The sequence below is a fragment of the Sciurus carolinensis genome, chromosome 2, assembly GCF_902686445.1.
Source record: "Sciurus carolinensis chromosome 2, mSciCar1.2, whole genome shotgun sequence".
In the NCBI taxonomy this organism is placed as follows: Eukaryota; Metazoa; Chordata; class Mammalia; order Rodentia; family Sciuridae; genus Sciurus; species Sciurus carolinensis.
This window is the reverse complement of record NC_062214.1, coordinates 131,660,260-131,687,562: the sequence shown is the minus strand read 5'-3', so window position 1 is coordinate 131,687,562 and position 27,303 is coordinate 131,660,260. Positions and strand designations below refer to the sequence as shown.

At 35.2% G+C, this 27,303-nt stretch overlaps 1 protein-coding gene across 2 annotated transcripts in view; it reads left to right on the top strand.

Annotated features, from left to right (window-relative positions):
- Positions 1–27,303, top strand: part of Prkd1 (protein kinase D1) — a 325,642-nt gene that overhangs the window by 240,377 nt on the left and 57,962 nt on the right. The window contains exons 5-8 of one of the 2 annotated variants that reach the window (XM_047540758.1): positions 4,863–4,877; positions 24,494–24,704; positions 24,864–24,941; positions 26,727–26,931. In XM_047540758.1, the coding sequence (XP_047396714.1) occupies positions 4,863–4,877; positions 24,494–24,704; positions 24,864–24,941; positions 26,727–26,931 (509 nt within the window). The remainder of the gene's footprint in view (positions 1–4,862; positions 4,878–24,493; positions 24,705–24,863; positions 24,942–26,726; positions 26,932–27,303) is intronic. The other variant, XM_047540759.1, reaches the window with a different exon arrangement.

Here is a 27,303-nt window from a genome sequence, read left to right as displayed (position 1 = left end):
GAAAATCAGATTTTAAACATTTTTCTCAAAAAATGCTTGGAAATTGTGATCAAATTAGTCTTTTTTATGATATGAGGAACTATTGGGTCTAAGATACTTTGAAAAATATTGGTATCCTAAGCTTTCATATCCTTATATAAAATATCCTTCAGGTAAACTTTAAATGAGAAATGCTTTTGGAAATGTTTGTGATACTATTTGACATATTGACTGTTAAATTAATATTTTACATTCATCAAAGCTCTTTGGGCCCTATGGAGTGTATACATGTCCTTTTTTATCCAATTTCCAAGAAAGTAGGAAACATTGAATGGGATACCTATTTTCCTGTTACCTTTGTTCCTGTTATGTCTTGGGCACTTTCTGTAGGAAAAAACCACCCTGCTATATCCAGGCATGCTTGGCATGCAATGAATATGTCCCATTTTCAGCCCTAATCAAGAAATAAGTGACCATTAATTATAGTCTAAAAGTTGTAGTGTATGACTTGGAAGAGTTGGTATTATGGCAATAATAATAAAATCTTTGACTCTGTATATACTAAAGAATATTTTTCATTTCTGAAAAAGATGACAACCTATTTGAAGGTAGTTCTCATTAATTGCCACTAGACCATGAATTTTGTAAGACTGATAAGTGTGTGAATTCTCTCTCAAATATAAGAAAATGAAATTTTCTCTGACATAATTGCCTATATTGACTATAAAATCTGTTTTACATATAGAGTAAGACTTTGCTATTTTATTAATTTATTCAATTTTGGCACATAAATTGAATCCCAGATTTCCACAATTTTAAGATAGAAAAAAATATAGCATAGATCTTATGACAAACTTTATCTGTCATCAACTTTGGCAGTAACCTGTGTCTTTTATGGCAAACATAAAGCAATCCATCTTTCAAGAAAATCTAAAATTTAATCAACTTATCATATAACATTTCTGTGGGGTGTATTTGTTTTTGTAAAAATCACCAGTATTAGAAGGAAAATCTCGGTACATCCTTAAGCAAGACACACTAATATATTGTACCTTTATATTTAAGTATACTTAACAAGATTGTATCAGTTTTATGAATGGGACATCTGTAGAAGTCAGGATTAAATGATCCTATCATTTCTCTATACTTTATCCATCTTTTAATTTTTACTTACATAAATCCCATAGTATTTGGAATGAGTCAAAGCCAATTAAGAATAAGCTATTAGAGACTTAATTGTAGGCAAAAAGTTCAGAATATGGTGCAGAACTTTTGCCCATAGGTATGAAGGAAAAGTTTATATCACATCAATTCTCCCACCAGTAGCAATTATAAAATCTGAATAAAATATGATAGGCCAGAACAAAAAACTTTTAAAAGGCATGTAAGAGCAGCCAAAGCAATCAGGATTTGATGGACCAGTCATGGAAAAGTGAACACGTAGGACACCCTCCCACAATGAAGTATCCAGCCTCAAATGTCAATAGTATTGTGATGCAGAACCCAACTGGAAGATTGCCAAACGTAAAACCACACTAGGACAAGGTAGTATTATACAATGTCCCAGCATAAACTGCTAAGTCAATGTGGCATTACACCAGGAGAGAAAAATCAACCAGTGAAAGAGAGTCCAGAACCTGCATGCACATACAGTCCAACTGATTTATGCCTGGGATACAACTGTTATTAGGCAAGGACGGTCTTTTCAACAAATATTTTTGGGACCAATTGGATTTGCTCATGGAAAATGTGAATGTTGCCCCTGCTTTATACTATATATAAAATCAATTCTAAATTGATTGGGAATATCTGGGAAATAACCAGAGAATAAATACAAGAAGTTAGAATAAAAATATTCTTTTAAAACAGTATTCAAATAGCTGAAAACAAAGGAAAAACATTAATTGGTGTAATTAAAATTAAGATTTGATTTCATCAAAATACTATTAAGTGAGTGGAAAAGCAAATATAGCATTTCTAATGCTATACTTGTTCATTTCCAGAGTGTGTAAATTACATTTACCAAAAAGTTTGAAGGCAGCCAACCCCATTGAAAATGTAGCTATATACTTCAACAGCACTTTACAGGGGCAAATGGATAATAAATATAAAAATGTGATTGACATCATTAGTTACTGAGGAGTTAAAAATTGTCTATAATGAAATCTGATTACACCAGAATATCTAACATTGAAAAAAACATAACAATAACAAGTACTGGTGAAAATGTGGAGCACCTGAAATTTACACACAGTGCTCCTGGGAATGTAGATGATCTCAACAACTTTGGAAAACTGGTTGGCAGTTCTCTTCTAAAACTGTACATAAGCATACCACGTGACTTGGCAGTTCCACCTCTAGGCACATGAATATTCAAGAGAAATGTCACAGATATGCGACAAACATGGTTTTAGCATATTCATAAAAGCTAAAAACTGGAAACAAATTGGTGTGGTCATACGATGGAAAGTACGGATGATACAGCAGTGAAATTAATGAACTACTGATTCACTCAGCAGCATGGATGAATCTCACAAAATAATGCTTAAAGGAAGGAGTCAGACCCAAATGAAATTCAGTGTATGAGGTTCAAATCACATAAAACTAATTTATGTTGAAACACATCAGAATTATGGTTCCTTTTAGGGGGTGCCAACTGGGAGGTTTCAGAAGTGAGCCACCTAACAGGCTAAAATTATGCTCCATTTGATCTAGGAAGAGGTTACATGGGTGTGTATATATGTAAAACCTCATCAAGCTTTATGTGTAGAACTTTGTATAGTTTAAATGTATTATACCTCAATAATATTGTTTTACAATGATAATAGCAATAGTTATCCAAATAGCAAATTATAAAGTCATGGGGTTATCCACATGTCATGTGAGAAAAGAATGAAATGTCACATCAGAAAAACTAATTAAGTTCTGAGATTCCTTTCAGTGAATTAAAAGAAAATGGGGTTATAAAACTGATATTATTCAGTAATAGAAAATAAAGTCTTTCAATACTAAATTAAAAGTAATGTGCCATAGTTTCTGGAATATGTAGACTTTTCTTGCATAATCAACATTGTTTTCTACAGTAGTTTTTGACACAGATGTAATTCATATGATTTTTTCTTCAAGGGAAAAACAAAACAAAAGTAGAATTATAGTATAATATTATGTTACCTACTAGTGAAATAGATGGCTGTCTTTTACTTGATGACCTATCTACATTTCTGGTGATTCTAATTTGATAGCCAGATAAAAAGAGGATTGTTTATTTGTAAAAAAAATAATGTCCCATAAAACATTCTGTAGAAAAACAAAAGAACAAATCTTGGTCAAATAACATTGGGAAATGCCTCTTGGTCAGCCAGCTAGTGGACACCAGTGCAGTTACTGAGCATAGTTAAAGGACTTATGTGTCTTGCCATAATCTAAGCTGTCTTCCAGTATTCCTAAACTGACTGAAATATGGAATCCCTGTTGTTCATAAAATCTATGAGTATCTTGTGGGAAAAAGTGCACTTTGAGAAATGATAACCTAGAGAAACAAGTGAATGAATGCATACTTCATAGTCCATCATCAACTATGACAAGTTAAATAGTTCTTAGCCGAAGGCGAGTTCTGATGAAAACCCAGAGTAAATAGGACTTCAGGGTTATCCACTGGTGGAAAATCATGAGCTTTGTATACTAGATCTGTAGGTAGCAAGGAAATTGTTTTGGAAATTGAGAAACTTGATTGATTTCTGTCTCATAAGAGTACATGGGTTATAAATTTTCCTCAAAAGTCATGTTTAGGTCTGTGTTCAAATCTTTAGTTGCTGCCTTTGAGTTCTGCATGTGCTTTCTGTCAGTTCAAAAAATTTTGCAAATAATACTGGATAAAAATTAACCTTGGCAGAACCTCACTCTAAATGTACACAACTTTCAAAATCTGACAAAATGGGTTATCCGTAGATTACAAATAAGTACACAAGGATTCAGAAAACAAATAATAAAGTTTTTTTCTGAATGCACAGTAATTTACTCAACACTGGAAAAATCACTGATTGCAAAACATTATGCATTTTTGTAAGAAAAAGAATCAACTGTATTTCAGTTTTGATTTGGTTTCTGTTTATCAGATAGAGCTGCTGAAAATGCTTGAGAAAACAAAGATAAAAAAGGAATATATTCAATATAAATTACCATGTAAGTGCTGTCTACTTATTCAAGCTTTGTCTTATACTTTCCATTGATACTTTTTCTCCTCTTGAACAAAAAAATTCAGAGTAACTTTTTACCTTTGAATTACATTTCAACTTTGAATGAAACCAGACAGAAAACAAGAACTCTAAAATGAGCAGAGAATGCACTGTAGAAATATTTATCTTACTAAAACTCTTACTATTGAACTTACCAGGTTTGTAAACCACTAACTGATACTGATTATTCATCAGCTTATTCTTGCCTGCAGGCAGATAACAACTATGTCACTTTTGATTACTTTGATGACCTTTTTCCTTCTTTTCCCATAAAGAGGATGAATTATTGTGCAAAAAACCTAATCTTTCACTTAAAGGTCAAAAATGCTCCATTCTGACTATAATTTATTTTGAACAAGGTGTAAGAACCACCTTTCCTCACTGAGACCATGTCAAGGTTTTTTTTTAACCTCTACCAGCTCACAACTGCAGTGCTTTTGTAATAATGTGTTAGTATCAATAGCTTCTTTTAAATTTTAAAAATAGTTCCCAGCTTAGAGTGAGTAGTACAATATTTTACTTTTCCTTGAAAATTCACCTGTATCAAGCATTATTAAATATTATGCATTGCTTTCCTTCAATAACATTGTTTTCCTGTCTTTTTCTCCCTTTATTCTGCACCTTTGCTCTTACAACTTCATGTTTCAGAGTCCTGGCTTTGAGGTAGGTACTAAGCTACCTGGCACTAGGAATATGCATCACATTCTTTATCAAACTAACATTATAATATTATATTGATGTCAGCATTAGCTCAATGAGAATAATCTGGTCAGTTTTAGCTTGGAATTCAACCCACTGAACTCTAGTATGCCTGTGGGTTTTGTTGTTTTGTCTTTGCTTGTTGTATTCTTTAACTTTGCATCCTTCTCAGTAAAACAAAGAGTAATACAGTCATTAGAGTAATATAATTAAGTTTATTAGGTCAAAGTTTGCTCTCCCATTACCTAATTCCATATCATTCATGTCTTTTCTATGAAAATGAACAAACGAGTTGAGAATAAAGGAGAATACAGTGAACTCTCACTTTATTAACTGAAACTCATACATCATTTTGGAACCATGCCCTCATCCCAGGTACCACAGAACCATGCAAGTCAGGGTATTACCCCCAAATGCATGGGTTTTGCTTGGCACAGTAAGGAGAACAATAAGGACTGTCTGAAGATCACTATAACTGCCAGTTGTGGTTTCTAACTTAGTTTCTTTGAAAGAAAGGATATTTTAGTTCTTACATAATGTCATGAGCTATTAATTATTCCTCTACAAGTGGAAATATCAAACTCCTAATCCAGGCAGAAATTAAACATGAAAAAGACACAAATTTATTCAAAAATATTTTAAGTGCTCCCTGCTCCATAAAAGAAAGCTGACCTTGTATCTCTCTTAAGCAATTAGTAACTTAAATGTTGAGGACAGGCATTTAGATCAACTATTAAAGCAGAGCCCATAACACTGCTCTTCCCAGATGACTTATTGATCAGTTGGCTTGTTAATGTTCAGTTCCTGTTATGGTTTAGATGTGGTGTTCCCCAAAAGTTCAAGTGTGAGACAATGCAAGAAGGTTTAGAGGAGAAATGACAGGGTGATAGCATTAACCTAATCAGTGAATTAATTCCTGATGGAATCAACTAAGTGGTAACTGGAGGCAGGCAGGGTGTAGCTGAAGGAAGTGGTTCAATGGGGGTGTGACTTTGGGGTATATATTTTGTACCTGAAGTGTGGAGTCTCTCTCTCTACTTCCTGATCATCATGTGAGCTGGTTCCCTGTGCCACAGTCTTCCACCATGATGTTCTCCCTCATCTCAAGCCCAGGGGAATGGAGCCAGCCTTCTGTGGACTAAGACCCAAACCATGAAACCTCAAATAAACTATTTCTCCTCTACAATTATGCTGGTTGAGTCTTCTAGTCAGAGCAGCAGGAAAAAGCTGACTAAAACAGTTCTCATATTTTAGTATTTGTGGCCGATTGAGGGTTGACATACTACTGTTTTTTCTTAAGAAAATATAAATTTCAAATACTATTACTAGTGCCCATTCTTAGATGGTTTTGTTATGGCAATTCTAACAGAACATATTCTAGTTTAAATAAAACTAATGAGTCATTATTTATAATTTGTAAGATAAGAAATTAAGATATTTGCTATAATAATAATAAATCCCTATTTTGGAAAAATTATCCTTATTCAAAAAGTGCTCCACTTAGAAAAGTCCAGTAAGGAAATTACATAAGTGTAATTTTTTTTACATGTTCATAAGTTTGTTTTTTATAGTGGCTTCCAGACATAATTTTCAATGTAAATCCATATCTTTCACATCAAATATTCCTTTGGACATGAAGCCAAAGAAAGGAAACATTTTTCACTTTCTTCTCTGACTTTGCAATCAAAAACAGATTGCAAAAAGGAGAAATAAAGAGTAGTCCCATTTTCTGTGGAAGTTGTACAAGATAAAAGCAGTCAGACCTTCACAGGAGAGCTCCTGTTGAAATTAAGGTATATTTTCTACATGAGTTTTCTACATGAACTTCACTTATATCTAATTTTTCAAAAAGACAAAAATTTTCATAAATGTTTTCAAAGAGAATGGTACATAAGATCTGACCAAACTTCCTCTAGAGAAATACTTTAGAGATACTTGTATAAATGTCAGAATTATTACACAAGTTGCCCATTGCTCCATTATTAGCATATTTTGGTCAATTATCCCTTGTAGCTCTATAACCCCAAAATGCAGTAGAAGGCAAAAATAAATTATTTACTCACTTGGAGCTTGCATAGATAATCTATCAGGAAATAAGTAAGCATATCTTTGTGAAAGCTTGCTAATATGCCATCACAATGGTATATATTAATTTACTTAATAAATTTTTCCTATTGCTTAAATTGTTTCCATTTTTTTAATTTTAAATGCTTCTGAAATAAGTATCCTCATGTAAATTTTTGCATATTTGTGAAAATGTTAAAAAGTTCTCAGTAAGAATTTGTTGAATGACTTGGTAGGTTATATTAATCAAAGCTAAATGGGTTGTATATCTTGTTGATAAATAGTTCTTCAAAAAATTGTAGAAGTTTTATATTTATAACTCCACTGGCAGCAGTGCAAGAGTTTCCATTTTCCTGTACTCTTCCCAACTACAGGTTTTATCAGTAGTTTAAAGGATTCTGAGACAAACATCACTACCCTATGTACACGTATGATTACACAAATGGTGTGACTCTACTTCATGTAAAACAAGAGAAATGAAAAGTTGTACTCCATTTGTGTACAATGAATCAAAATGGATTTTCCTGTCATGTATAAATAAATAGAATAAGCAATAAAAAAGATTCTTTTTCCTTAAGAAAGATCATTCTTCTCCATCATGTGATAAGAATGTTAAACTTCATTTTATCACATGGATTTATTTTCAACAGACTTTATATAGTCATGGAATGAATGAAAATATGCATGTTCTCCATTATGAAAAAGATTCTATAATATGTATTTCTTTCTATAGCATATATTCTTTCTATAACATGCATCTTAAACTATTTTATCAATAGTTTACAAGATTTTTAACCTAATTTTATAGGTTAAAAAAGAAATTCCTATGCCTAAATATTACATGATTTTAGTAGGGATAAACAGCTTTTCATGTATTAGACATTCCTGTTTCACTTGTGGTAAATTGCATTTCTCTTTTTCTATTGAGCTGTTTATTGTTGCTTACAGTCTTTATATGTTATGTCAGTAGTCCCTTTAATATTAATCTGTAGGGAAAGTATATTTTCAGTTTTGTGTATGTTCTTAATGTCATGTTATAGTGATTTTGAAATTTTTGTTTTTAATTAACAATAATTGTGCATGCATATGCATCATATACAATGTGATGTTTCCATCTACATATCTATTATACGAAGAATCTTTTTATAATAGAGAATATGCATGATTTCATTCATTTTGTTATCATATAAAGTCTGTTGAAAAGAAATTCATGTGGTAAGATGAAGTTTAACATTCTTATCAAATGATGGCAAAGAATGATCTTTTCTTGGGATAAAGTCAAGGTAGAAAATGAAGCAGAAATTAAGAGACTGGGTGATGTTTGTGGCCACAAGATGTAATTCATGACTGAACTTAGAAAATAAGTTAGGGGGCGATCCAAGATGGCCGGCCTAGAGGGTGACTGCACCCCCAGTTGCTCCAGAACCCAGGAGTTAAGAAGGGGAGGCATTGAGAGACTCGGACTGAAATAGAGCCACGGGTGAGTCTGCCCACTGGGTAAAGCTCGGCCTGGGTGGCAGGCCCAGATAGAGGTGGCTTATCGGAGCCGGGCAGAGCAGCTAGAGTCTTCCACAGGCAGCCCTGTGCACTCTGGCGGTGGGCCCCGCCCACACAGCCAGCTTCTCCAGGTTCTCGGAGCAGGCCCCTTAGTGAGAGCCTTTCTGACCAGAACAAGCTCCAAGTCCCGGAGCCAGTGCAGCGCAGCGTACTCCGGCATGCAAGCAGCTTCAGGGACCAGGATAGGGCAGCCAGAGACTTCCCCAAGTAGCCTGGACCCCTGCGGTGGGAGGTGCCTTTCAAGGCTAGCTTCTCGGACCAGACCGCCCAGTGAGAGGCTTTCTACATAGAACCAGCCACAAGTTCCCGAACCAACACAGAGCTTCGATCCGCAAGCAGCCTCTGGGATCAGGGCAGGGCAGCCAGAGACCTCTTCAGGCGGCTCTGCCCACTCTGGCTGCAGGCTCTTTCCATGGGGCGATCCAAGATGGCAGCCTAGAGAGTGACTGCATCCCCAGTCGCTCCAGAACCCAGGAGTTAAGAAGGGGAAGCATTGAGAGACTCGGACTGAAATAGAGCCACAGGTGAGACTGCCCACTGGGTAAAGCTCGGCCCGGGTGGCAGGCACAGATAGGGGTGGCTTATCAGAGCAGGGCAGGGCAGCTAGAGTCTTCCCCAGGTAGCCTTCCACACTCCGGCGGTGGGCTCCTTCCACACAGCCAGCTGCACGGTGCAGGCCCCAGTGAGAGCCTTTCTGCACAGAGCCAGCTCCAAACCCTGGAACCAGTAGGGGGCTAGGGGCAGCTTTCTTCAGATGCACTGCATTATCAAATTCCTCCAAGACATCAGGCTACTGAAGGCTGGGAGGTGATACACTGGAAATCTACCGGGACACTATAAGCCAATAGCGGAAATCTGCAATATCTCAGGATCCCACTGACAGCTGACCAATATGAGAAAACAAGGGAAGAAAATGTCCCAAACAAACCTAGATACTACATCAATAAAACCCAATGACAGCACAGCAGAAGAAATGTCAGAAAGGGAGTTCAGAATGTACATAATTAAAATGATCAGGGAAGCAAATGAGGAGATGAAAGAGCAAATGCAGGCATTGAAGGAGGAGATGAAAGAGCAAATGCAGGCATTAAATGATCGCACCAATCAACAGTTAAAAGACCAAATACGGGAAGCAAGAGATCATTTCAATAAAGAGTTAGAGATACTGAAAAAAAACCAAACTGAAATCCTTGAAATGAAGGAAACAATAAACCAAGTTAAAAACTCCATAGAAAGCATAACCAATAGGATAGAACACCTGGAAGACAGAACCTCAGACATTGAAGACAAAATATTTAACCTTGAAAACAAAGTTGGCCAAACAGAGAAGATGGTAAGAAATCATGAACAGAATCTACAAGAATTATGGGATATCATGAAAAGGCCAAATTTGAGAATTATTGGGATTGAAGAAGGCTTAGAGAAACAAACCAAAGGAATGAACAATCTATTCAATGAAATAATAACAGAAAATTTCCCAAATCTGAAGAATGAAATGGAAAACCAAGTACAAGAGGCTTATAGAACTCCAAACATACAAAATTACAACAGACCCACACCAAGGCACATTATTATGAAAATACCTAACATACAAATAAAGACAGAATTTTAAAGGCCGCGAGAGAAAAGAATCAAATTAAATTCAGAGGGAAACCAATAAGAATATCAGCAGATTTTTCAATCCAGACCCTAAAAGCTAGAAGGGCCTGGAACAACATTTACCAAGCACTGAAAGAAAACGGATGCCAACCAAGAATCTTATACCCAGCAAAACTTACCTTCAAATTTGATAATGAAAGAAGATCCTTCCATGATAAACAAAAGCTAAAGGAATTTACAAAAAGAAAGCCAGCATTACAGAACATTCTCAGCAAAATATTCCATGAGGAAGAGATGAAAAACAACGATGCAAATCAGCAACAGGAGGCGCTAGCCTAAAGGAATAGCCAAATAAAGGAGAAACCAAATCATGTCAAAAACAAATATGAGTCAATTGACTGGGAATACAAATCATATCACAATAATAACCCTGAATGTTAATGGCCTGAACTCATCAATCAAAAGACACAGACTGGCAGATTGGATTAAAAAGAAAAATCCAACAATATGCTGCCTGCAAGAGACTCATCTCATAGAAAGAGACACCCATAGACTAAAGGTGAAAGGATGGGAAAAAACATACCATGCACACGGACACAGCAAAAAAGCTGGAGTATCCATCCTCATTTCAGATAATGTGGACTTCAAGTCAAAACTAGTCAGAAGGGATAAAGAAGGACATTACATGCTGCTTAAGGGAAGCATAAATCAGCAAGACATAACAATCATAAATATCTATGCCCCGAACATTGGCTCATCCACGTACGTCAAACAAGTCCTTCTCAATTCCAGAAATCAAATAGACCACAACACAATAATACTAGGCGATTTTAACATACCTCTCTCACCACTGGATAGATCGTCCAAACAAAAATTGAATACAGAAACTATAGATCTCAACAACACAATCAACAACTTAGAATTAACGGACATATATAGAATATACCATCCAACAAAGAACAAATACACTTTCTTCTCAGCAGCACATGGATCCTTCTCTAAAATAGACCATACTTTATGCCACAAAGCTACTGTTAGCAAATACAAGAGGATAGAGATACTACCTTGTACTCTATCAGATCATAATGGATTGAAATTAGAAATAAATGACAGAATAAAAAACAGAAACTTCTCCAATACCTGGAGACTAAATAATACAGTATTATATGATGAATGGATAACAGAAGACATCAGGAGGGAAATAAAAAAATTCTTAGAAGTAAACGAGAACAATGACACATCATATCAAAATCTCTGGGACACTATGAAAGCAGTACTTAGAGGAAGATTTATTTCATGGGGCGCATTCAAAAAAAGAAGTAGAAATCAACAAATAAACGACTTAACACTACAGCTCAAAGCGCTAGAAAAAGAAGAGCAGACCAATACCAAAAGTAGTAGAAGACAGGAAATAGTTAAAATCAGAGCCGAAATCAATGAAATTGAAACAAAAGAAACAATTGGAAAAATTAACAAAATAAATAGTTGGTTCTTTGAAAAAATAAATAAAATTGATAAACCCTTAGCCACACTAACAAAGAGAAAGATGGAGAAAACTCAAATTACTAAAATTCGGAATGAAGAAGGAAACATCACAACAGACACGACTGAAATACAAAACATAATTAGAAGCTATTTTGAAAATCTATACTCCAACAAAACAGAAAACCTCGAAGACATCAACAAATTTCTAGAGACTTATGAATTACCTAAACTGAACGAGGAGGACATACACAACTTAAATAAACCAATTTCAAGCATTGAAATAGAAGAGGTCATCAAAAGCCTACCAACAAAGAAAAGTCCAGGACCAGATGGGTTCTCAGCCGAGTTCTACAAAACCTTTAAAGAAGAGCTCATTCCAATACTCATCAAACTATTCCATGAAATAGAAGAGGAGGGAACCCTCCCAAACTCCTTCTATGAAGCCTATATCACCCTGATACCTAAACCACACAGAGACACATCGAGGAAAGAAAATTTCAGACCAATATCCTTAATGAACATCGATGCAAAAATTCTCAACAAAATTTTAGCAAATCGCATACAAATATATATTAAAAAGATAGTGCACCACGATCAAGTGGGTTTTATCCCAGGGATGCAAGGTTGGTTCAACATTCGGAAATCAATAAATGTCATTCACCATATCAACAGACTTAAAGTTAAGAATCACATGATTATTTCAATAGATGCAGAAAACGCATTCGATAAAATACAGCATCCCTTCATGCTCAAAACACTAGAAAAAATTGGGGTAGTGGGAACATTCCTTAACATTATAAAGGCCATCTACGCTAAGCCCATGGCTAATATCATTCTAAATGGTGAAAAACTGAAAGCGTTCCCCCTAAAAACTGGAACAAGGCAGGGATGCCCTCTTTCACCACTTCTATTCAACATCGTCCTTGAGACTCTAGCCAGAGCAATTAGACAAACCAAAGAAATTAAAGGGATACGAATAGGAAAAGAAGAACTCAAACTATCCCTGTTCGCTGATGACATGATTATATATTTAGAGGAACCTGGAAATTCCACCAGAAAACTCTTAGAACTCATAAGTGAATTCAGTAAAGTAGCAGGTTACAAGATCAATGCTCATAAATCCAATGCATTTTTATACATAAGTGATGAATCTTCAGAAAGAGAAATTAGGAAAACTACCCCATTCACAATAGCATCGAAAAAAATAAAATACTTGGGAATCGATCTCACAAAAGAGGTGAAAGACCTCTACAATGAGAACTACAGAACACTAAAGAAAGAAATTAAAGAAAACCTTAGAAGATGGAAAGATCTCCCATGTTCCTGGATAGGCAGAATTAATATCGTCAAAATGGCTATACTACCTAAAGTGCTATACAGATTCAATGCAATTCCAATTAAAATCCCAATGATGTACCTTGCAGAAATAGAGCAAGCAATTATAAAATTCATCTGGAAGAATAAAAAACCTAGAATAGCTAAAGCAATCCTCAGTAGCAAGAGCGAAGCAGGGGGTATTGCAATACCAGATCTTCAACTCTACTACAAAGCAATAGTAACAAAAACGGCATGGTATTGGTACCAAAATAGACAGGTAGATCAATGGTACAGAATAGAGGACATGGACACAAACCCAAATAAATACAATTTTCTCATACTAGACAAAGGTTCCAAAAATATGCAATGGAGGAAAGATAGTCTCTTCAACAAATGGTGCTGGGAAAACTGGAAAACCATATGCAATAGAATGAAATTAAACCCCTATCTCTCACCCTACACAAAACTCAACTCAAAATGGATCAAGGACCTCGGAATCAGACCAGAGACCCTGCATCTTATAGAAGAAAAAGTAGGTCCAAATCTTCAACTTGTTGGCTTAGGATCAGACTTCCTTAACAGGACTCCCATAGCACAAGAAATAAAAGCAAGAATCAACAACTGGGATAGATTCAATCTAAAAAGCTTTCTCTCAGCAAAGGAAACTATCAATAATGTGAAGAGAGAGCCTACAGAGTGGGAGAATATCTTTGCCAATCATACTTCAGATAGAGTGCTAATTTCCAGAATCTATAAAGAACTCAAAAAACTCTACACGAAGAATACAAATAATCCAATCAACAAATGGGCTAAGGAAATGGACAGACACTTCACAGAAGAAGATGTACAAGCAATCAACAGATATATGAAAAAATGTTCAACATCTCTAGTAATAAGGGAAATGCAAATCAAAGCTACCCTAAGATTTCATCTCACCCCAATTAGAATGGCAATTATCAAGAACACAAGCAACAATAGGTGTTGGCGAGGATGTGGTGAAAAAGGAACACTCATACATTGCTGGTGGGGTTGCAAATTAGTGCAGCCACTCTGGAAAGCAGTGTGGAGATTCCTCAGAAAGCTTGGAATGGAAACACCATTTGACCCAGCTATCCCACTCCTTGGTCTATACCCAAAGGACTTAAAATCAGCGTACTACAGAGATACAGCCACATCAATGTTCATAGCTGCTCAATTCACCATAGCCAGATTGTGGAACCAACCTAGATGCCCTTCAGTTGATGAATGGATAAAGAAACTGTGGCATATATATACAGTGGAATATTACTCCGCAATGAAGAATGATAAAATTTTGGCATTTACAGGCAAATGGATGAAATTGGAGAATATCATGCTAATTGGGATAAGCCAATCTCAAAAAACTAAAGGACGAATGATCTCGCTGATAAGCGGGTGAGGACATATAATGGGGGGTGGGAGGGGTTAGCATTAGGTTTAGGGTTAGATTTAGGGTTAGGGATAAGGAGAGCGGTAAGAATGAAGGAAAGAAGGACTGTATAGAGGGGAAAGAGGGGTGGGAGGGGTGGGGGGAAGGAAAAAAAATAATCAAACATCATTGCCCTATGTAAACGTATGATTACACAAATGGTATGTCTTGACTCTATGTACAAATAGAGAAACAACATGTATCTCATTTGTATACAATAATAAAAAAATAAAAATAAAAAAAAGAAAAAAAAAGAAAATAAGTTAGGCCTTATGGAATTTTTTTAAATAAATAACTTACCAAAATTATTTCAAATGTTTTAAAATGTCCTTAAGGGACCATCTACTAATATAATTTTGAGGTTTCAGGGCTCTTCAGAGAACTTATTTTTAGTGCAGTTCAGTGCTCCTAACCTGATTGTTTTGCTTATGCCTAGCATTCAGACTGCCTTACAGAGATTGTTAGGAAATGAATTGAATTGCTCATTCTAAATGCTTTCCCTGTGTCCACCAGTTCATATACTTATGTTTTGCATCCTTTTGTTTTTGTGAAATTTAGACAACATTCAGTTTAATTTTTTATGTCAGGGTACATATTTTGTAAATAACAATTTGCCATGAACTGTTATTTTCTAAGTAAATGCTTGATTACATTTACTTAGATAAGTATTATACTAAAAGAAACTCTTGGGTGCATGCTTTCCTACAAAATCTGTCTTAAAAAAGTGACTCATTCACTTACTGTATTCATTTTTTTAAAAAAATAAACACCAGTATCATATTATCCACCTATCACTGGATATGATCCTAATATACTTTATAACAGTCAAAGTTGATTCTTCTCAAATGAGCAAGTAATGAAAAAAGAAGCTGTTCCTAATTCTGAGTGGAACAATGATGATATTTCTGCCCATATTTTCCAGAATATTTTCCAGTGTAACAAAAGTCTATCTAGAAGTTCAGACTTTGTTACTTTTATGTTCTGGAGTTCCAGGAATCCTGATGATTCATCTGAATTAAAACATCAGTTTTCCATTTAAATATGCACCATGACACCATGTCATAAATTTGCCAGCTATTGCAAGATTTCTTTTGATGATTGTATAAACTACTCTCCAAATTCAAACCTGGGCAGTGTACACTTTCAGTGAGGAAATATGTCCAAGAATTCCTTTACCAGCACTTCCCTACCTCCTGACCAACAAGTATGAGCAGTGGTGAATTTGTGGGAAAGGAGCCCTTCTGTAAAATTAATAAAATTGGGAGGTCTGCTGTGATATGCTCTTACCAGATCTCATGCAGCAGGACTGGCAGTTAATTTACATACATTATTAATTTATGCTCTGAATAAAAATTTCCTTATGTACAACTGTAAATATGAACACAATAGGATCAGTTTTCATGAACCCCACTTGGGCGTGAACATCACACACTACTTGTCCACACTTAGAAAATACATAGGTTTTAGGAATATGTGGATCTTTGAATAAAGTCTCTAAAGGGCCCACACATCCCTCAGGTAAGTGCCATGACCTCTTAACACTCCCGCAAGACATAAAACAGGGCTGGACCTTGCTGAGTTATTGCTGGTAGCCACCTAATGTCTTGCCATATCCAACCAGATTTAAACCCTTTAATTCTTGATCACGTGTGACTATTGAGCTCCTAGTTCAATATTAGAAAGTAAAGATTACTTATGTTCACTTTGAGGGTACCCTCAGAAATAGGTACATCCAGAAAAATTCAGCTGGACATAAAAGAAATTAGAGAGAAGAGAGAATGGAAAACTGGAATTTGTATTTATAAAGTAGACTTCTAGAAATCAGGAATAATTGGCTTCTGTGTTTTCAGAAATATTTAGCCATATTATTTCAGATTACCCATTAGACATAGTTTTCTGAAATATGGTTCAATTTGACCAGATTAATTTCTCCCTCCCTTCTCAAGAAAAGGGAAAGTTTTTATTTATCCTTTTAAGAATAAATAATCATGAAATGCAAGATGAGACAAAAATCCAGAAGTTATGAATCAAGATACAACTTGCTCGAAGTGGTCCAATTTTGGTGACATCTGTTTTACTGTAACCTCACTCTGAAAATATCACTGAGTCATAGAATTCATTAAGTTAGTGAATGAGTCATAGAATTTCATTAAGTTAGTGCTTTCCTATATTTTTAAGACTCAAAGTTTTCTGTGGGTAGACAGATAAAGGAAAAATTCTCTTTTCTTCTCTTGTTTTTAATTGTTTCATTAAAATCTGATCTTTAGTCATATTACCTTGTTTCAGAAACACATTTGCACATATACATACAAACTTATACACATTTACACCCATACACACCCTCCCTACATGTTCACCATTGAGTATTATATGCCAATGTTATATAAAATACTATAAAACTATCCAGATGGGCCATTGTTGAAGAAGGAGGCTCTAACCTTTGAAGCCTCAGGATTGTCTCTATACTTTCCCAGTTTCTTGTTGGTGTCTCCAACATAGTTATCAGTACAACAGCCTCTTTCCAGGTTCTTTCATTCAGCTTTACAACTCCAGTTAAGCCTATAGCCAAGCAGTCAAATTCAGTGGAAATGTATCACCCTAAAATGACTGTCCTTGTTTCCTCCACATAACTGTTTACCCTCTAGTTCACTTTCTATGTATAGATCAAATCTGATAGGTAAAGCCTCAAAACAGAAGTTGTCGACATGAAAAGTTATTTTCTTCCTCAGTGGACATGTCCCCTTTTTAATTTGTAGATTTAGAGTGCATGGCATTGAGTTTACACTATGTTCATGTAAAACAGTAAAAGAGAGAATTCTACTTATATTATGTCTCCCCTTTCCTCCAGGAATCAGATTCGTAGGTTGATGGTAACTGTCATTTTGAAAGAACAAAGCATGTAATTTGTGATAGCTCTTCAGCAGTTCTTATGCTTTCTCTGGAAAGGGTAGATCACTTAAGAAAATAGTAAGGTTCCTTTACCCTTCATTTCTGTTTACTCAAAAAGAGTGAGGTGATATAAAAGTTAGCATAACTTCCAAGAGTACATTAGCACTCAACAAATCCAGATTGTCTTATATTTTTAAAAAGAGATTATATATGTTATTACTTTGAAAGCTTTCACAAATTGTGGCAAACATTCAGAAATGGATTCTTCACTGTAAAACACAGCATCCATCACCACTAAGCAGGGTGCATTCTTTTTTTTTTTTCCTGCCCTGTAGCAACCCTTTTCGCTGTTATGAAAAGGTGTTGATTAGCTTTTATTTATGCTATATATTTAGGGTATCCAACTGAGGAACCAAACTCATTTATCTGGCACATTTGGCAGGTAGTTCAAGGGATGGAGAATCAGAACAGCACTGAGCAATTTGAAGCTCAACAAACATTCTACCTTCTACTTGCTGAATTATAGGACGTGGAAACGTGTGTTCCTATGTGCCCTCTATCCCTCAAGGTCTTCTTATTTGTTGCCAAAGAACTGCTCATGCCCAAAAATTCCTGACTCCCCATGTGAGAGGTAGTACATTCACGTAAGTGTTGTTGCAAAGAGATGATAGTTTCTTTTTGCTGCAGAAAACCGTCAACCTCAGATTGAGCATTCACAACCATGTTTTACTAGCACTACAGTTGGGGTTAGATAATCATTGCCAAGTGAGATTGCTGGATTTCGGAATGTAGAAAAGAAATCTCTGGGTCGTCTGAAGGTTGGAAGGACTCAGTTGTCCTGAACAGAATTTTATTTGCTAATGGTGCTGGATATAGTCATTGCATGGCATTTGAGAAAATGCCGTTTCTTCAGGAAACCTCCTTGAATGACCCCTTACTCCAGTGTGAATATGGTCTGTCTTTCCATCAAACCTTCTTACATACTGGCACACGTTCTGTGTGAGGCAGCATTCCAGAAGCTGGCAATAAAGTGAGGAACAAAACAGGCAAACTCCTCGGGGAGTTTATATCCTACTGAAGGGCAAAATAAGGAATGAGCAGGTAAACTAGTCAGTTACAGGCTGCAGTAATGGCTCTGTAGAGGATAGGGTGATGTGAGGGGGGTAACTGTACAGGAAGAGTGGCCAGTAAGTTAATAACCTGGGGTCTCTTAAAGAAGGTGACATGTGAACTGAAATCACAAGAATGAAAAGAAACCATCCACGGGAAGGACAGGCATAGAGATGACTTAAAGGTCCTATTACATCCAGAATTCTAGTAGCTAATAAACTGCTTGGGCACAGAGAATGGTATTTACTGACTTTTATGTCCTGTCCTGATTGGGTCTTCAGGTAGGATTTGCCCCACAGAGCACTTGTTAAATTAGATCCATCTTGATGTTAGTTGGAGAAAGCCTGTGCTCGTCTGCATAGATCATTGAGTTACAGTTCAGTTCAATGATAGTTCAAAATGCTAGGTCTTAAAACTTGGGAATAAAAGATCAACCTTTGATTTGATCTGATTTTATACAGTTGTGTCAGTTTTCTTTAAGCATAACAACTGACTAGGAAAGTAGACATCCAACCAAACCAATGCTTATACAATAAAATCTCTGCTAACTGTTGTGTTCTAGAAAACACCCAAGAGTCGGTGCTGTCCTCTGAGCACAGTCACACTGATGGAAACTCTCTCGTGCTTAGGGGTTCATGACATTTTCACATTGCATTTTGGTGTGTAGAACATTCCCTCGTTCTCATTGTCTCCTGTCTCTTCCTTGACTTAAATGAGTGGAAGAAAGTACTTGCTATTTTCTATGTTAGCATAAAACCAGGGAATGTGGAAACTGGGGAGCAACTGATATCTGCAGCAAGGCTACTTCAGTTCATAGTTCTACTTACAAGTGATATGATCTTGGGAAAATGATTTAATTTTCATTTACTCAGTTTCCTAATCCATAAAATGGGGATCATAATATGAGTGTTTACGAACTTCAAATGAATTAATGCATATAAAGCTATGGAAAGAGTTTAGCCTATATAAAGATTTTAATAAAGAGTGTTCTGTTAGAATCTAATTCATAGGTCTCAGACTTTCCATGGACTAGATTTAATTTTCATATAAATTGACTGGTGCAGTGTTTGATTTTTTTCTTTTGTATTGTCAGCATCTAGATAGATTTATTTCATAGCACATCTGCATTTCTCTTGAAAACTAAAAGGATTGGCAGCACTGGGCTGACATACTCCCGTAGCAGTTATTAGCAGTGCTTGAGTAGTAGAACTAGTGGCCCTCCCTCTTCTACCAAGCCTGTCCTCTTCATTTGACTAACCTCTACCATTCCCTATTTCACCCCTGACTCTGAGAGCCACCCTTCAATATTAACAGCCTATAAGCATTTGAGCTTGCTACCCTTCTCTTTCCTGAACAGATGAGTCCTGCACAAATTTTATATTCAAGCAGGGATAAGGAACACATTCCTCAAGACAGTTGTCCTATCTTGAAAATGGAAATACTATAAACATGTCAATGTGAAAGTTTATGTAACATTAAATTTTTAAAACCTTAAAATCTTTATTTTGAATACTTCTATTGAAAATTCTCATCCATTTTTTTTTCTTGTAAACACATATTCTGTTTAGGTCATGTGCAAGGCACTTCTTTACATTAGCACAAGGCAAATATGACTGACACACTGTCCTTGCCTTAGGAGCTTATTGTCTAATAGTTGAGACAATTCCACAAAGAGATGTCCATACTTTCTTAAAATAGCCTCTAGTTTTCTATTTCTCTTTAACTTAAGAGAGTTTGTCTTCAAATTCCACCACAATATGTGGTTGTAAAATGACTTTAGTTAATAAACGTAAGTAATTTGAATATAACAGATAGAAGGTTTTGTTTATCCATGCTTTTCTATAAAGTGATTTTTTATGTCTCAGAAAATCTCATTTGATTATTGTTATAACAATAAACAAACCTCAAGTAAAGGCAACTTTTGCACTCTGATTTCTGTCTTAACTGATATAGAATTCATTTTCATCTGCAAGTGAATGTACCATGTTAGGAAATTATTTAAGTCCTGTTAAATGTTAAAATACAAGCTGGCACTTGGAGTTTCTATACTGTCATCTAAACCATTATTTCCTGGGAAGGTTCCAAACTTGCTGAGTCATTAATTTAACATACAGGTTAAAAGGAAATTCCATTTCTAGAGACCAGGACACATTGTCTTTCTAAGAAGGTTTTCAGTGTGTAGAGTTCTAACTTTGGCAATAATTTCAAATAAAACACCATTAATGTAAGGATGTTACAGATACTTCACAAATCTGTACTTTAAAAAACGTACTTCTATAAGCTGTATTCTATTTAGTCTGTCTTTAAAATTCAATTTTCATCATTGTTCTGTTCTCATCTTCTCCCATCCATGATATTGCTTACACTAAGAACAGAAAAAAAACCCTTTGAATGTTTCATCATCCGTAATTTGCCAAATCAAATCATTTACATGTGTCTATTCAAATACCATATTTTTTATAGCTGTGTCAATTCTCACATAAGTTAGACAGCTGTAATTTCATCCATACTCCTTCAGTGAGAAACAAGACAATTCATAGGACCAGTGGCTAATATAACTGTGTAAATTTTTCTGAAGTACATTCTCCTGTGTGTGCTTTCCATAATTATAGAGAATGGAATTTTAAATTGGTTCTTTTGAGTTTTTAGCCAGTTTTTGCTCTGAACATATTAATAAAGCAGAATAAAACAAAATACAGCTGTTCCCCTTCCAAAGCATTTCAACTTTCTTCCTAGTCCCATTTTAAAAAAGCACTTATTCTGTATATCACCCAGGCTCACTGAATACATGAGGCCAAAATGGAGCTTTAAGTAACAGTGGAAATTGATTTAAACATCATTTTACCAACCTAATAAACCTAGTAAAACCTTCACTGGTGTGATGGGTAAGAAAGATTTTTCTATTTAATAGAATTAACTTTAAGGAATGTTGTCATTTATTTATGTGTGCTGGGGATTGAACCAGGGCCTGAAACATGCTACGCAAGGACTCTACTTCTGAGCAACATCCCTCCCCCAAAGAATGTGTTATGTAAAACTCTGAAGTACTTTACACACTACAAAGTAATAAGTAAGGGGAAAAAAAGTAAGTTAATGCATTAAAAAAGATGCTAGCTTTACTTTGTGCAACAATGTATTATATGCATAAATTTATGGTTATTTCTGTCAACATTATGCATTGAATCTCTATCTAATTGAATGCTGATGTTATCTCAAAATTAACTTAAAGTTCAAAGATCAATAACTCTTTCAGCATCTATTTCCTTTAAAATTACTTCTGAATTTTTACCTATGGTATAACTTGATACTTCAAACAGAAGATACTGTAGTTATGTCCTATATAAATCCTTCACTTACTAATGGAAATTTTATATATCTGTATACATATACATTTTTTAAACATAAAATAGTGACAGAACACTAATTATTAATGAAAACAAATGTGTCCCTGATTCTGAAAATTTGGTGTTTGGTTTATGTTCATGTCATTAGAAATATTTTTAAAGGGATGATTTACAGGGTTATAGAAATGCTGGTTATCAAACATACAAACAATGATAAATATATATTACAGCTTAATGGATTTATCCCATAGGTTCTTGGTTTTTTGCTTATTTGTTTTATAAGCTGTTATATACTGAAGGAGTCTTGTTTTACGTTTTGGTTGAAGAATAGATAAATGCCACTTAAATAGTAAGTCATCAGACAGTGACCCAGTCTTCCTTTCTGTCTTGGCTTCTTAGATTTCCTTATGATAGGGAAAAGCACATTCAAATGAATATTACATGTACACATCTAGAAACATGGAATGTAGTATTGGAAAAACAACAGCAACAACAACAATAACTTCAGATGGCTCTCTACTCTCTCTTTCCCAAGGTGTTTGTTACCTGGTAAGATTAGGCAACTCAAAAACAATCTCCTGCCATGAGAAGTACCATGCTTACTCACACTGTCTCAAGATTTCAAAACTTTGCTTTTTCATTTAAAAATATAGGCCACAGTGAAAAAAATTAATTATATTTGGAACTAAAGAAAAGGTAAGAAGGGCTGGGGAGATAGCTCAGTCGGTAGAGTGCTTGCCTTGCAAGCACAAGGCCCTGGGTTTGATCCCCAGCACCGCAAAAAAAAAAAAAAAAAAAAAGGTAATAATAAGTATTTCTGGTCAGGTTGTTAACTTACTTTAAATTTTAAAATGTCACAAATGTCAGAGGGATATACTTTACTAATGCTATGAAAGTCAGTTCGTGACACTGTAAGTTATGTAGTTTGTAGGTTGTTACTCTGCTATGGCTGTGTTAGTCTCTTCCTTGACTGAAAAACCATACAATCACAGAGTGACAACCAATCTCTTTTCACTAAACTTATATTTAGTTAAAATTCATCCTGTCTTGAAAGATAATAAATAAAACAACTTCTCAAGATTAATTCTGGTTCTTACAGTTTATAGTCAGTGTTTATGCAAATGTTACCATGTTGGATAAGAGGAAAACATTCAGTTTGACAGATTTCTTCTTGTTCTTCAAATCGAATTTGCTTCCAAGTATAGTAAATAGTCCTGCGTAAAACTGACCCTGTTAACACAGCTCAGAATTAGTTATCTTAAGGTGATTCAGCCAGATTTTTGTTAGGACTTTCCAAATTTGAGAACATTTTGAGTCTACTAAGAAAGTGTAACATCAAATTATCTTTTATTTTCTGTTGAAACTTCCCAATTATGGAAAAATAGCACTTTCATTTTAGTCTAGTCTTAAAACTGGTCCATTAGCTAAAGTTTACCAAAGGACTCTGGAACAGGGACCTAAATTTGTGGATTTAATTCTTCAATTCCATTGAAAATACTTATTCAGTATATTCAGAATTCTTGTTTGCAAACCTTTGATGTATCTTTACAAGCTTCTTGTACTTCTCTGTGGTAATTAGACTTTCCAGAGTAATTAGGCTTTATATTTTTCCTGTATGCCATTGTAACTGCAAATGTAATTGTAGACATTCTGTCCCTATGAAGGACTCATCTCAAATTTATTTTTACTGCAGTTAATGAATCTACAAATCAGTTTCCCCTTTTTACCTTTTGGTCATAAAGGGATTGAAATGGATAGAAATTATATGTCAACTTGATTTATTTTTCAACTCATCAGTAATTGTTCTAAATTAGAATAAATGGTTAAAGTAATAATAACAAGATCTGTAGAGGTAAATAAATGTATGTTCATTTTTTGACATTAGTATTTACTGACCTTTGACCTAAAAGAATGTATTTAAACTTTATGGACTTAGATACCTTAACTGTAGATAACAAGTCCTCTTATTTAAGGCACTTAACACAGTTATAGGACCTTAATAAATGAGATGTATACATAATTATGATAACTATAAGTAATTAAGTACATCCTTTTTTCTGGTGATTCTCAAGTACTTATATTTTGTTGTTCTTACTTACATCTCCATGATATCAGGTAGTATCATGAAATTGTCCAAAAAATTGAAATAATAGTGAATTTTTATTCTTTTAATTTTAAATCATCTACATGGACTAAATGATTCCATAATGAGAGCAAGAGTGCACAGAGATGTAATTGTTACCCAGAGTACCAAAATGTATGTGCTTTATATAGTCTTTTAGTTGCTGTTTTTCAATCGTAAAAATGGTGACATAATTTTAACACTTTAATTTTGATATGGTTGAGAAATAATTTAAAATCAAGGACTCCCTCCTCCTCCACTTAAGGAAATCAAAGGAACTACAGGCTTTTCTCAGAAGTATCACATTGGCAAGCAGGATTGTGCTGTCTAACCATGAGTATGTAGTACTCTACAAAATGCCAGTGAGATAATATGTGCAGTGGGATTTTTATTTCTGTGTTAAAAGTAATTAATTTTTAAAGTAGACTTATTCAAAAGACCAAGAAGTCAGGAAACCATTCTGATCTCCAATTTTCTTCCTCTCAGATTATGAAAGAGAGGGAAATAAAGGAAATAATGGAAACATAGTCTTAGATTATCTCATATACAATAGAAAAACAAAATGTGATTTAAAAATACATAAATACTGAAATAGTATGCTAGTCGCTTACATCTTGATGTCCTTTATTGTTTTTCAAATTTGTAGCAAAAGTCACCATCAGAGTCCTTTATTGGTCGAGAGAAGAGGTCAAATTCTCAGTCATACATTGGACGACCGATTGAGCTGGACAAGATCTTGCTGTCCAAGGTTAAAGTGCCACACACATTTGTCATCCACTCCTACACCCGGCCCACAGTGTGCCAGTACTGCAAGAAGCTTCTCAAGGGCCTCTTCAGGCAGGGCTTGCAGTGCAAAGGTAAGGACGATTTTGTCACCTAATCTGTCATTGGCCCATCTTGATCCTTAAATTAATCCTCATTCACGTAGAATTACTACTTTTGTTTCACAACTTCTCTTTCTGATGAATTTCTGTTTTTTTTGTTTGTTTGTTTTGTTTTAAAATCATCATGATTAGACTGCAGATTCAACTGTCATAAACGTTGTGCACCCAAAGTACCCAACAACTGCCTGGGGGAAGTGACAATCAATGGAGGTAGGTTGAAGATCTGCGGTCACAGCTGTGCTTGTTTCCTGTTGGAGTGGTGGCAATTGTGATATAGTAGATTTTTTCAGTTCATATATTTGTAACTCAGTCCCCAGTAAATCATGGCTGAGTTCGTTCTACTTTACTTCTGAAAATCATCAATTCCAGCTCATTGATTTACAATGAAAACCAAAGGTTTTCTTTAGATGGTGAACACTAATACTGAAAACTTGGATGTCCATAATTTCTTTCCTAGTTTTCCTATTTTATACTCCTATCCTGGTTTGTTTAGAAATATGGAAGTTTTTTGGAATGCCTATAAGTTATACCTCTTATTCTTTATTCCTCTGTTCTCATTCCAAGCCTTGAGACAGAAGTTTACTGCCTTTCCTATCTGGCTATGAAGGGAAGGACCACAGAAACTGGCCCATCAAAAATAGTCGCCCATTTCCATCCTTTACCCAGTTACTGTGTCCATTATATATATGTTTATAAACATGCATCTTTAACACTAAGAGGAACTTTATTGACAATCTAAAAAGCATGGTCTTTTTCTACATTTGGAAATATTTTCTTGGAAAAGTAGTAACTATGTAAATAAACTTTGAAGAATTCCTAAGAAAATGCTATATCCTAAAGAAACAGCTCATATTTTGTTCTCATAGTATTCTGATGGATCACTGCCAATATTTGAATTAGAATCCCAGGCTAGCTTTTCCCACAGAGAGTAAACTGCTGGATACCTTCGCTTTAATACCACTTTCCAATTCCTCTGGAAAGAAATGGTTGTAGAAAACCAGAGGAAAAGGTTGAGTGTCTTTGTTACTAAAAAGATGACGAATAAATTATTATCTTTGCTTCAGACCTTTCTTCTCTAGAAGAAGTGTATTCCTACAACAAGAAGAAGAAAGGAACTCTCAGGAAAACAGTCTCATTCATGTTAATTTCTGGCATGGAGAATTCATGAATTAGCTGTTGAAAATGAAGTTTTATCCTTTTTTCCACTCTCTGTAACATGTGATATTGACTTTGTTCAAGCCCAGGGAATATCAGTGTGTACTCAATAACTATATCTAAGGAGAAAGAGATTAATTTTTGATGTTGATAACTTTGAAATTTTATTTTCCCATATAGTCAGAAAAAAAAAAAAAATCTGGTGAACTGTGAGTTTTCCAGATTGGTGGGCCAGGATCTCTGACTGATTCATTTTTCTAATTTTAAAGTGAGTTCTTTTTATGATTTAAGTAATTAATTTTTTTGCATTACCATCAACTTCATAATGGCAGGCTTCAATAATCAAATATCAAATATCTTCGGTATTTAAAAACTGCAACTTCTGTGACCAACTTAATATATTGGAATCCATGATTCAAAAAGTTACTGAAATAACCATCATCAGTGATCTTGAATCATCTTTCACATGAAAGTTTCCCTCATTTTCCCATGTAGTTCTGTTTCCCAGGAAGGCTGTACTGTGAAGTAGGATCCATTTCCTGGAAACTTGTGCCTGGTATCACTTTGCCTACCAACACTGTGCTTCTGTCCCTCCCTTGGCTCACTTTGAAAGCTTTCCATGACCCTTCATGTTTTTAGGCTTAGGGACATAGGGAAAAAAGTATCTAACTGTACAGTTGTATAAATCAATCATCTCCTACATTCATACAATAACACGTAAAAGGAAAGTGAACTACTTTTTTTTAGGGCCTCCAGCTGATTTGTTTTAGGATAGCCTTTCTCTTAAACCCTGGCTCCAGGACTCCAGGTTTATCTTCATGGGTCAAAACAATTTTCTAGATTTGCTTAGCCCTGGGGCAGAATCTGATGTGGTCATGGAAGAAGGGAGTGATGACAATGACAGTGAAAGGAACAGTGGGCTCATGGATGACATGGAAGAGGCGATGGTGCAGGATGCTGAGATGGCCATGGCAGAGGGCCAGAACGACAGCGCAGAGATGCAGGATCCAGACCTGGACCACGAGGACTCCAACAGAACCATCAGGTGAGCGTTGCAATCCAAGTCTCAGGCAGGTAGTGGAACCCAAGTGATAGTTACTCTTTAAAGCTCTTTGATACTTTGTTATAAAAGAAATTAAAAGGTTATGTCTAATTTCATTAAGAATGAGATGTGTACCATAGATAGGTGTCATTGGAGTTAGGAGGTCTGGGTTCCCTGGGAGAATTGTGATTTGCCTCCTTTCCTAGCATTGCCTCATTTGTTGGCCTGTTTCTTTTGCGTGTAAGGGATACTTGTATTTGCCATCCACAAGTTTACTACTGAGTTTATGTTAATTCCTTGTGTGGAAACATAAAGATCAGGGATCAACCTCAGCAACCACTATTTATTTTATAGTTGATCCCTATTATAAATATG